This window comes from Penaeus chinensis, chromosome 9 (genome assembly GCF_019202785.1).
Source record: "Penaeus chinensis breed Huanghai No. 1 chromosome 9, ASM1920278v2, whole genome shotgun sequence".
In the NCBI taxonomy this organism is placed as follows: Eukaryota; Metazoa; Arthropoda; class Malacostraca; order Decapoda; family Penaeidae; genus Penaeus; species Penaeus chinensis.
This window is the reverse complement of record NC_061827.1, coordinates 15,662,834-15,675,333: the sequence shown is the minus strand read 5'-3', so window position 1 is coordinate 15,675,333 and position 12,500 is coordinate 15,662,834. Positions and strand designations below refer to the sequence as shown.

General features: G+C 34.2%; 1 protein-coding gene across 1 annotated transcript in view; it reads left to right on the top strand.

The window, feature by feature from the left end:
• Positions 1 to 12,500, top strand: part of LOC125028679 (voltage-dependent T-type calcium channel subunit alpha-1G-like) — an 85,148-nt gene that overhangs the window by 68,201 nt on the left and 4,447 nt on the right. The window contains exons 21-30 of the mRNA XM_047618153.1: positions 19 to 145; positions 353 to 571; positions 1,134 to 1,326; positions 2,682 to 2,833; positions 3,055 to 3,164; positions 4,534 to 4,545; positions 7,929 to 8,059; positions 8,829 to 8,978; positions 10,130 to 10,251; positions 10,424 to 10,594. Of these exons, the coding sequence (XP_047474109.1) occupies positions 19 to 145; positions 353 to 571; positions 1,134 to 1,326; positions 2,682 to 2,833; positions 3,055 to 3,164; positions 4,534 to 4,545; positions 7,929 to 8,059; positions 8,829 to 8,978; positions 10,130 to 10,251; positions 10,424 to 10,594 (1,387 nt within the window). The remainder of the gene's footprint in view (positions 1 to 18; positions 146 to 352; positions 572 to 1,133; positions 1,327 to 2,681; positions 2,834 to 3,054; positions 3,165 to 4,533; positions 4,546 to 7,928; positions 8,060 to 8,828; positions 8,979 to 10,129; positions 10,252 to 10,423; positions 10,595 to 12,500) is intronic.

Below are 12,500 nucleotides of genomic sequence, written 5' to 3'. Positions count from 1 at the left end.
AGACACATGTGTCCACAGAGTAATCAACCGAGCACCCGGGTTGAAATTAGTGGTCCAGACATTACTGTCCTCCCTGCAACCCATCGGAAATATTGTCCTCATCTGCTGTACATTCTTCATCATCTTTGGCATCCTGGGAGTTCAGGTAAACTAAGAAGTAATCTGTATTTTATTATTCAAATATATAATATTTATGTGCTAACCATTATGAAATTAACAGTTATGAAATATATATCATACATGTATTATTTTCAGATTGCAGATTCTTAGATTTACTTTATATAAATGAAGCAATATCAGATTTTACTTACATAAGATATAACAGTTGATTCTCCTTTTACTACCTTTCCAGCTTTTCAAGGGTACATTTTTTTACTGTGAAGGTGAAAATATTAAAAATGTCACAACTAAGAACGAGTGCTTGGCAGTTCCTGGCAACATCTGGCTCAATCGGAAGTACAACTTTGATGATCTTGGTCAGGCACTCATGTCGTTATTTGTCCTCTCTTCAAAAGATGGCTGGGTCAATATTATGTATACTGGTCTAGATGCTGTTGGAGTTGACTTGCAGGTAAGGAGGAATATTTTAATGTACAAATGATTCCCAAGTAAGTGTTCTCATTTTTATTTTGTGAAACAAGATGTCCTAAAATAACTGTTAAAACTAGAAGTACAAATAGTAGCAGGAAACAGAAGAAAATTACACGAGTACACATAAATGATATCTCTTGAATACTGCTATAAATTACTGTGATATTTAATGACAAAAAAGGATGTAATAATTTTCCCCCTGTCATGTAGCTAGACACTTGAGGCCTGGGAGTCTGGGTCCCATATTTTTTTTAGTTTGATGAAATATATATACAACAAATATAAAAACACTTATTTACTCATTTGAACTTAAGTATTTAATTCTGCCCGATAATAGTCCCCCCCCCCCTATGAGGCATGGGGGAAGGTAAACAAATTGCCCCTCCAAGTTATGCCATTGATTTACTTTCAATTTAAAATGAATAGAGATAAACTGTACTGTATGAGAATTTTAAAAAGCAAAATATTATATCATAGATCTTTTATGAGTAGAGAATGTATACAACAATAGCAGTATTAAACTCTTCTTTTCCTCCTTGCAGCCAAAGGAAAACTATTCTCAGTGGAGATTGTTATACTTCATCTCATTCTTGTTACTCGTGGGATTCTTTGTATTGAACATGTTCGTTGGAGTTGTCGTGGAGAACTTCCACAGATGCCGAGAAGAACAGGAAAAGGAAGAGAAAGCTCGCAGGGCAGCCAAAAGAGCCAAAAAGCTGGAGAAAAAGAGAAGAAGTAAGCATCTAACTTTATAATGTAATTTAGAATATTTGTTCTTATTTGCTTTAGCACAACTGTTTTACATCAAAAGTAAGACTTTTCTTTTCTTTAATATTATCTTCTGTGAATTTTGATGTGTATTCATTATTGGATCATTTCTGTCTCTTTCCTTTTACTTATTCTTTTAATGGTTTTCTTGTAAACCTGCCTCATACATATTCATTGTGAATTTGTCCTTAAGTAAACAACAGCATAGTTTCACCTTATGATGCAGCTGTATGTCTCTTCATTATCTTTCAACTCCTCTTCTTCTTCCAACAATAAGAACTAGAGAAATTCAGGGAAGAGAGAATAAAGAGTCTAGTTGCAGCAGGCATAGACCCTTCCACAGTAGACATCGAGGCAGAAATCAGGAGACGCAGAAGAAGGAAGAAATTGTTGAAGCTTATGAGGCTTCAAGAAAGTAATGGGTGTTTATGGGTGAAATAGTTTGACATTAGAGACTGAACTGTAGAATTAACCATGACTAGTGTTTCATGCCTTTTCCAAAACTAACTCAGTAAAGGATGTTCATGATTAGATGCAGTGAATCTTTAACAGAATCACACTTGATACCTGAGCATGTAGATATGTCAAAGATATCTTTTAATAATCAGATGTTATGAGGGTTTATGTCAGTTGTATAGATTTTAGTAAGCATATATTTATCCAATCTTTAAACCATATCAAGACAAAATATTTGAGTAGGCTGCATATATGATTACCCTTGTATTGAGGATTAACCAAAACAGACTTCTTTTTTGCAATACTTGAGAAATGAGAGATTTAAATACTGTGTGTGCGTGTGCGTGTGCGTGTGCGTGTGTGTGTGTGTGTGTGTGTGTGTGTGTGTGTGTGTGTGTGTGTGTGTGTGTGTGTGTGTGTGTGTGTGTGTGTGTGTGCGTGTGCGTGTGCGTGTGCGTGTGCACACATAGATACATACATACATACATGTATACACAGACATCTGTTATTGTTACAATGAAATTGCATAGATTATGATGTCCCCTTGTATATATATATGTGTGTGTGTGTGTGTGTGTGTGTGTGTGTGTGTGTGTGTGTGTGTGTGTGTGTGTGTGTGTGTGTGTGTGTGTGTGTGTGTGTGTTAGATATGCAAAAAAAATAACATTATTCAGAAGCAATCTCTCAACTGTTATCACATTTAAAGTTGTGTTGGTGGGAAAGCCATAAATATTTTCTTAGAAAATTCATAGATCATAATAAAATTGTTATTTACAGGTTAAGTATAATCTTGTGATTCATGTACTCTCTGCATGCATAATTATAAGACATCAAGCAATATGTAATGTGTGACCACTCTTCCCCAGAAATGCGTGAGCCACCTTACTACAGCAGCTATTCAAAGGCAAGACTTTTCATTCACAATATTGTGACCAGTAAATATTTTGACCTTGCAATTGCTGCTGTCATAGGCCTCAATGTCGTCACCATGGCCATGGAATTTTATAAGATGCCAAAGGTGGGGTTCTTTGACATTATTCACAATATGATTAGTGCATGCTTCGAATCAGAAAGTGACCATTTATGCAAGTTTTTCCTATAATGTGCAGAATAGTGATATTTGTCTATACTGAGGAATAAGGTAGTATAGAATCATTATACTTAACTAAAGAAATACTTATGATTGATAAGCATATTTTTACCACTATGTTTACTTTAAAAAATATTATCTTCCAACAGGAACTGGAGTATGCTCTTCAGATCTTCAACTATTTCTTCACAGCAGTTTTCATACTGGAATCTGCCATGAAAATGCTAGCTCTTGGATGCAGAAGATACTTCAAGGACAGGTAGTACCAGCAGCTCTATCTCCTCCATCTCTAAATTTTTGAACATAGGATTCGAACATATGCAAATGAATCTGAACATTTGGCAGTTAGTTATCACAGATTAATTCTTTTATTATTTTAATTATTAGTAGTAGATAATAATGTTACATTCTGTTGTACTTAAAAAAAAAAAAAACATAATAAAACAAGTGAGGTTTGCAAGTCCAGAATTTTATTAGAATTTTTAAATGTTTATTGAAAGATAATTCAGATTCATTTGCCAATATTCTACACTAGTCACCTCCATTATGGTATTACTTTCTTTTTATCAAAACTGAAAATAGGTGTATATTTTTCAATATTTAGATTACTCTAGCTAAAACTTAAAATTAAGCAACAATTTATTGAGATTGTGGAAAACAGTGGAAATATATAAATATATTAAATTTTTATGAAGCAAACTCTAAACCACAAGATGCTAACTTAATTATCTATGTTTAGATAACATATTTTAAAAAACTGTTTTCCAAAGTATAAGCTATTGTACTTAGCATTTCAGAGTTCAGTGAATGAGTGTTTAATTATTTATGAAATGGCAATGATTATTTACTGTCAGCATTTTAGGTGAACCATTTCTCTATAGCTTTGAAATTCTTCTTTTACTGAGGTTAGAGTACTTCAAGTCTTTTATTTTATTAGGCGGTCATTGTTTCCTCTTGTATTTCAGTACATGATTTATATTGACTGGAATATATAAAAAGAAAAAGTAGTTCTCTTCTGCTTATTTTAAGTGATGAGACAATGCTGCAAAATAATATAGAATTTTTATATTCATCATGTTTTAATACATTTCATAAGAACTGTATTGTATAGATGAATTTGATTTAGATAAACAGATATAACTGTAAATATCACATACACTAGGAGTTTCTTCTGTTTAATTATAATTTGTTCTTCACCTCATTTTTGAAAGAAAAAAACATTTTATTGTATGTCACATTCCTTACTTTGGTATTATTCCTCACGCCACCTTTAATTGTGCTCCATTATTCCTAATGCACTTGTTCACATTTGTAAGATGACTTACCCAATGAGCAGGTCAAGTCATGTGGAAGAGGCCATTGATATATATTATATTTATTTTTATGCACTACAGGTTCCCAGAAGGCATGTTATATCTTTAATTGTTATTCAGGTAATCTAAACTGCTGACAGGAAAAAGAAGTAATACCATAGTTCAGATATATTAGATTATGATTTACTTCATTTTTGTACACCTGTAATGATGATCTCACCATGTTTTAACATTTCCCTCATCTTCGATACATCCACCTGTAATGTCCTTGGTGGTCTAACTTTTGTCCCTGCCCCTGGGTGGCCACATCCCCAGCGAGGAGTTTAGGTGAGGGAGGACTGGTTGCAGTGCTTGCCTAGACCTACACTCACTTCTATATACTTGGAACCTAACCTCAGCCTCTAGTATATTCCCAGCCTTTGCTTTATTCTCACTGCTTTAGTGAACAGGCAAAATTAGGTCCTCCTCCCCCCCCCCCCCCCTTCCCCTGGAGAAGAGCCTTAGCTTTGCACAGTGCAAGATAAACTACCGTATAGGAGAATGTCCTTTAAGTTATTCGGGATTTATTTTCAGAAAGGTTGGGATAAAAAGTATGTAGATGTCAGTGGAGGTGTTGGTAGTTTGCAGCTATAGTATCAGTGTGTGTGTTGCAGGAAGATCATTGATATTTGGCAAGCATTTACTAATATGGACGAGATTTTAAAGTTTCTTACAACTTGAATTGATATTTAAGACAATCACCCATTTAGTTGAAAAATTAGTCTGTCGGTTATACCACACTCATATGCATATATGGTGAGTGAAAAGAACTTACAATTGATGATGCTATATTTTATAGCTATTCTGAAAAGAGTAGCTATTACATCTTTTCAACTAAAAAGCTACCATTTACATCACAAAGTATAAAATACAACATTTTATCTTACCTTCACCTCTATATTTGGGGCAAAAACGTATAGATTTTTTTTTTTTTTTTTTTTTTTTACACCAGTTATATGACATTCTTAATACTAAGCCAAACAATAGGAATATTACATTCTGTGTTTATTTAAATCAGATGTGATACTGGTCCATTATAGTTATGAAGCCACTCTAGAGCTTATAGCCTTGTATTGTCATAATAATTGTCTAAACCCAAATGTCAACAGTGAAGTTACTTGCACATCATCCTGTATTTTCCCACAAAGTTACTTTATCATTTTCATAAGAATAAGTATAAGTAGGGATAATGTTTTCCCCTCTCATTAGCCACCCTTTAATATATGTGTAATCCCCCAAAATATGCAGATATATAATGCTATGTATTTCACTGGTTGATGATGTGGGTCTACATAGTTATGTAGCTGGTACTCTAATATTTTTCCCTTTCCCTGGGCTGCAATGCGTATCCGCTAGTGGGTAAATAATCCAGGAATTAGTCATATGTAGATTTTTCAATGTTTTATGGTACCTTTTTATATGCATTTCCCCCTTTGTAATGAATACAACCTCAAGGTTTTGAAGGAAAAGTGACAAACAGGAAGCATTCCATGAATCACTTGCTATTAACATAACTTAATTTTGTTAGCAGTTAAGATGACTTCTGTATCAATTGTTGCTTGGTTTGCCACTTACATTCAAAACAGTTTACAGTTTCTTGATAGTTGCAAACTAATAACAAAACTTGTGTAATATATACATAATGTTTTGTAATAACAGTTTCTTTGGTTCTGGTATAAGTAGATTTGTTATTATTACATTTCTTCTAAAAGTTCTTAGAGATTCCTTAGTGTTTCTTCCTAATTTTAGTTCATAAATAGCTAGGGAAGAGACCTTGCAGGCAAGCTTTTAAAAATCTTTATTGAGGAATAATAGGAAGACTGACAAAATTTAGAACAATGGAAGTTCTTTATAAAAAATAAAAAAAAAATCACAAGAATATTACACTTGAATATATTTTACATTTTGAACAGCACAAGTGTGCTAGTTTGAGATTTGTTTGTTGAATAAAAAAATATGTACTGAAGAGTGTGTACAATACATTTTTTTTTATAATAATAATCTTAGATAGCCCATTTACATATGGCAATTATTTTTTTCTTTGGGAAAGTACAGTTTGTATCCATCAAGTACTTTATATTATTATGTTATGAAATGTTTCAGCCTATTATTTGACAAAATATTTTAAAAATCAAAAAGTAAATGCTCATGAGTTCTCTATTGTGCATTTGGTCCTTTATATTCCACAACAATTTCTTCTGGATACTGAAGCATCATCACAATATTCTTGCATGCTATAGTAATAGTTCAATTTTCCCTGCATTATAACATGTTATTTAAGTGTTAGCAGATTGGTTTTATATCCTTGTGTATCAAGTTACTTGACCTAAGGCTTTGATGTTTCACACAGATTGTTGGCAAAAATTTCAACCTCACAAAAACATATTAATAGTAACTAATTATGTATCTGTGCCAAATACTGGACACAATCTGATATAGATATATATATTTATCAAATATTATTTATAGTCTGGTATAGATAAAAGAGTTACAGATATTGTGTATAGTCTTGGATAACTAATTTAAATAGTAAACAAAAGGGGTAATCTGGTACAAGTATTCAATTTGTCAAAAATGTATATTCTGATATTATATAGAATATACATGGAGTACTCTTATCTAGATTTATAATGATTTAATACCCCCAAACCACTCATTTTTCTTTTGTGAGACTGAATATTGAATACCCATTACTGTGTGAACTAAATGAATACAAGTCTGTTGTTGGGTCAATACAGAATCCTGTGCCAGTGGTACAGGTCATGATGGCTGTCTTATATTCTTTCAACTTTGTAATATCTCAAGTAATGTTTTTGGCATTATGAAGTTTTTGCACCCTATACAGATCAGTTTTTACCTCATATGATTGTATATTTTAGAGGAAAGTGAAAAATATTTAGTCTGTTTTCTTTTCTTTTCTCAATATCTTTCTTGTATAATAGTTTTTCATTCCTGTTATTAAACAAGACTTAATGATAATCTTCACATGAAATATTAAAAAAGTGAATGCAGAATTTAATATGATGTATATGATATTTAAAAAGCTGTAACATAAGACCATATACCACAATGCAATAGTCAATTAATGCACAAGAAAGTAAGGAAAGTCCATGAATGATAGAGTTCTTTTCATTTGGAAGTATCATTCTTTCATTAAGTGTCATTGTAGATTTTAGAAATATTTACAGAAATTACCACAGATGCAAAAAAAAAAAAAAAAAAAAAAAGTTTTCTAGATATATAATAAACCACAATTTTATAGAATACAGAGGTCTGCATCACAGTAAATGACCATTGGAGATTATAATTGAGTGTTTGAAAAATCTTGATAAGTGTTCAGGATTTTAGAAAGTCTTTTGGAACTTTTTTTCTTCTTTGATATCTAGTATTTTGGATATTTTTTTTATAATCTTTATTTAGTAACATCATTCAAATCATATACTGCTTGTTTTTCTAGCACCTTGATTTCCACTTAAAGGAATATTACAGTATATTCATTTGAATTTATTCATTCACAAAAATAAAAAAAATATATATATTCTGTTTATAAATAGTTTACTTAATCATTAAATCGCATGATCATCTACGCTCTTAAGTTTAAAATTATGAGTAAGTTTTCCCAATTGTGTACTTGTATGCTAATCCACATTCTCCCCTTCACCACAATTTAGGTGGAATCAGCTGGATGTACTCATCGTCATCCTCTCAGTCGTGGGCATTGTATTGGAGGAGATGAAGAGTGAGATCATCCCCATCAATCCAACCATCATTAGAGTCATGCGAGTGTTGAGAATTGCACGAGGTATATTTTTGCTCTGGAAATGGAGCTCAGTTTCTCTGTTTAGGGTTTGAGAGAGAGAGAGAGAGAGAGAGAGAGAGAGAGAGAGAGAGAGAGAGAGAGAGAGAGAGAGAGAGAGAGAGAGAGAGAGAGAGAGAGAGAGAGAGAGAGAGAAGGAGAGAGAGAGAGAGAAGGAGAGAGAGAGAGAGGAGGAGAGAGAGAGAGAGAGAGAGAGAGAGAGAGAGAGAGAGAGAGAGAGAGAGAGAGAGAGAGAGAGAGAGAGAGAGAGAGAGAGAGAGAGAGAGAGAGAGAGAGGAGAGAGAGAGAGAGAGAGAGAAGGAGAGAGAGAGAGAGGAGGAGAGAGAGAGAGAGGAGGAGAGAGAGAGAGAGAGAGAAGGAGAGAGAGAGAGAGAGAGAGAGAGAGAGAGAGAAAGAGAAAGAGAAAGAGAAAGAGAAAGAGAAAGAGAAAGAGAAAGAGAAAGAGAGAGAGAGAGAGAGAGAGAGAGAGAGAGAGAGAGAGAGAGAGAGAGAGAGAGAGAGAGAGAGAGAGAGAGAGAGAGAAGGAAAGAGAGAGAGAAGGAGAGAGAGAGTGAGAGTGAGAGAGAGTGAGAGTGAGAGTGAGTGAAAGTGAGAGTGAGTGAGAGAGTGAGTGAGTGAGATCATACAGGATCATCATAAATGTGAAGTATGAAGTTAAGATATACTATGTAATGGGCTATGTACTGGCCTATATACGATGAATCTTTGAATATATTTAATTATTAAAAGCCTTTTTTTTTTACCTTTCTACTAGTATTAAAGCTGCTGAAGATGGCAAAGGGCATTCGAGCATTGCTGGACACGGTCATGCAGGCTCTTCCACAGGTCGGCAACCTCGGCCTCCTCTTCTTCCTTCTTTTCTTCATCTTTGCTGCTCTTGGTGTGGAACTCTTTGGGAGACTCGGTAAGCAAATGTAAAAAGATTTTTGTGTGATTTCCATTCATTCATTTGGTTAGATTAATCCTATGCTGCTAAGAAAATGTAGTGTTCCCCATAGTATTGTTTTGTGAAGTTTTTAGCCATAAAGAAGTCAATTAGTAGACCTTGTGACCTCACCCAATTTCCTCTTTCCTTGAGTTTTCAAGATTTTTTTTTTTATATATAATGCCATCAATATTTCTACTGTTGTTATTAATAGTAATTGGCTCATTGGTGACTCAACTTGTGAAGCTATATTGGGTAGAGACAATGAATACAGTAGACTCACAGTGGGCATGGTATGTATGTACATGCCATCCCCGGCTGCATCAGGTCAAAACTGTGTGATGATTTAAAGATTTGTATTTTTGTATCAATTGTTTTTTTCATTGCTGGTTGAGATGATGGTTTTAGAAACATCTGAAGGTGAAGTGGTCTCATACCAAAATATAATGATATATGTAATATATATTGGGATTTCAATGTAGATTTAATTTGGCACTACTGTAATATGAATTGAGTTTTCTTGTTTTTTGAGTATATATTAACTGCAGTTCATCTTAACTGATATTTTTTCTTTGGGTTTAAGGGAGATTTCAGGATTATGGGAAATAAGATTTATTGATTGAATTTACAACAATCAATTTTATTTGTTGAGTAGAAGTACAATTACATTTCTTGCTGGTTATTATGCAAGACTTAATATCCTCCTATTTTTCATAAGCTCAGGTATCTAGAAATATATGTGCAGGAATGCTGAGTATTTGTGTCAGTAAACTAAATCACCTCCTGCACATCTAATTTCTTTAGTCTGTCTTGTTGTCTTAAAAGCAGATGGTCCCCAACTTCCAAGGGGTAGTCAGTTATGTTCTCCTTTTTCTATAACGTTTATACATCCCAGTTATTAGGGCAAGTTGTATGGAAACTGCACCTCCTTATTTTTCACTCTATTGTCACCCCTTTAGTAGAAACACACTTTGCTATTATGGCTCTTCATCCTCATTCTCATCATCTTATGTTTTTTTTTATATTTCACACTTGCATAAAGGGATAGATATTTTATTTTGTTTGGTGTTTGATATACTTATATATATGTAAGGCATTATTCATAGTCTCATTACTGATCTGTTCTTTAGAATGTGATGATAGCCATCCATGCCAGGGGCTAGGAGAACACGCGCACTTCAAGAACTTTGGAATGGCTTTTCTCACACTCTTTAGAGTAGCAACAGGAGACAACTGGAATGGCATCATGAAAGTGAGTAGAGTAATAGTAGTCTAATGATTATTGTGATTTTAAGAATAATGTGTATTTTGGTATGTATAATTCATCTTCTGGATAGTCAGAAAATTTACACTTTGTTAGGTGATCTATAAAGTATGCAGGCTATGACAATTGAGTTTAAATTAACTTGGTAAACCATCTTCAGGACACACTAAGGGACAATTGTGATGAAGAGCCAGACTGCGTCAAAAACTGCTGTCTCTACCCTTTTGTGGCCCCCATTTTCTTTGTTGTGTTTGTCCTGATGGCTCAGTTTGTGCTGGTCAACGTGGTCGTCGCTGTCCTCATGAAGCACCTCGAAGAGAGCCACAAACTGGTATGTATCCGAATGCAAAACTAAAGTCCTCATCATCATTCACATCTTAGGGGAGAATTGCCTAGTAATCATGGTTACGTGCCTTGAGCAGAAGGTATTTCATTGCCCTACATATTCCAGTTGTTTCACAAGACATGTTATGTTTCACTGTGCATGTGTAACATCACTGAATGAAACTTCTGCTATGATGGCTCAGTTCAAGGATAATGTCTGGTATGCCTTTCATTTGCATGGGATTCCCTGAGGAATATCAACACTTACAGGGTCTCCCCAAACATAGCATCTCAGTCATGATACAACATCCATAGAGCTGCACTTACTTGTGACAGCATCTTGGTCTTTATCTTAGACTGCACATATTTCACCTTTTAAATCTTTATGATAGATCTCATTAAACTCTTATTGCTACTTCAAACTTTTGATCTTTATTTCCACTTTTATGCTCTATTTCTTGATAAGTGGGAGTTTGCTTATTATTTGAATTTATTGATATGTATCTTTATTTTTAATTTTGGTTGTATTTTTCAATTAATTAGTTTGTATGAGTTAGTCTTTGACTATTTTCTGTTTGGCTCTCAGCCACCTGAAGCAAGGGGTGATGGAGATTCGTCTGAAGATTCCTTAGATGAATCCACAGATGAAGATGGGCTTGACCTCCCTGATGAAGGGTTATATGAATTTGTGGAGGACAGCTCTGATGATGGCAGTGAAGTCTGGGCTCATGACGACCATGAAAGCATAAGAAAACACAATGTAATGTTTGGAAAAGAAAATGACAGCATGGAAGAAATTAGACAAATTGATTCTCAACTTCAGAATGAATCAAGACATTTAGAAAAGGGAATAGACAAGAATATGGATGGTCAAGAATGGGTTATTGATTTAGTGGTAGACAAGAGCTTTGTAAATGAGAATGACCACTTATGCATGAGTGAGGATGCAGCAATCCTACCAGAAAGGGGGAAGAATGTGGTCAACCAAGGAAGCGTGTTCACTCCACGTCCAGAAGGAATATTTAAAGACACACAAGATGTAAAAAGTGGTAGAGGTGAATCCACAACATGTAAAATTGAGTTTTCAAATAGTGTCATAAGAATAGTATATGATGAACAACAGCCAGCTGACAGATCAAGAGAATTAAATGAAATGTCTAGAAAATCTGTCACAGATGAAGAAAGAATGTGTCATACTCATGATGACAGAAATGAAGGTGGAGGAAAGAGCAGGGAGCATAGTATATCATTGGAAAATGATTTGAGCAAAAAGGACAATGTGACATTAGATGTAAGACTTAGGCTGGTCAGCTTAATTGAAAGTTGTAGATTTAAGTTCAAGAAAGAGAAATGCAAGAATACTCCACCCACTAACCAGAAATCAAGAAGATCTCGCAAAAGGAAGGACATCAAAGGAAATTCCTCAAAAGACAACACTCAAAAAAACAAACAGAAATTAGACCAATCCCCAGGGGATAAGACTCAAGTAAAGAAAGATGTTAAAATAAAGTTTATGGAAAGCCTTTTAGAACAGAATCCTATACTAGAATATAATTGTAAAATAACAGAGCCTCCTGAGAGACATTATAGCCAAAAGGAATGTTTGAGGAGCAAGAAAATGTTGGAGGACAAAGCATGCAATACTGAAACAGAATTTGTGTATACTACATATAATAGGAATATCACAGTGAGTGAGAACACACAAGATACCATAGAGTTTAATGAAGCCAAAGATGATGATCTCAGCATTCAGGAAGGTTCAGTATTCAGTAGATCTCCAAATATTTCAGCCTTTGAAAATAATACCAAAAGGAACTGTGAACATGAACTAGAACAAGAGGCTAGAAGAGGATTCTGCTCAAACAATGAAAAAGGGGATAATTCTATACATATGTCCGATTCCCAAAAGCCTC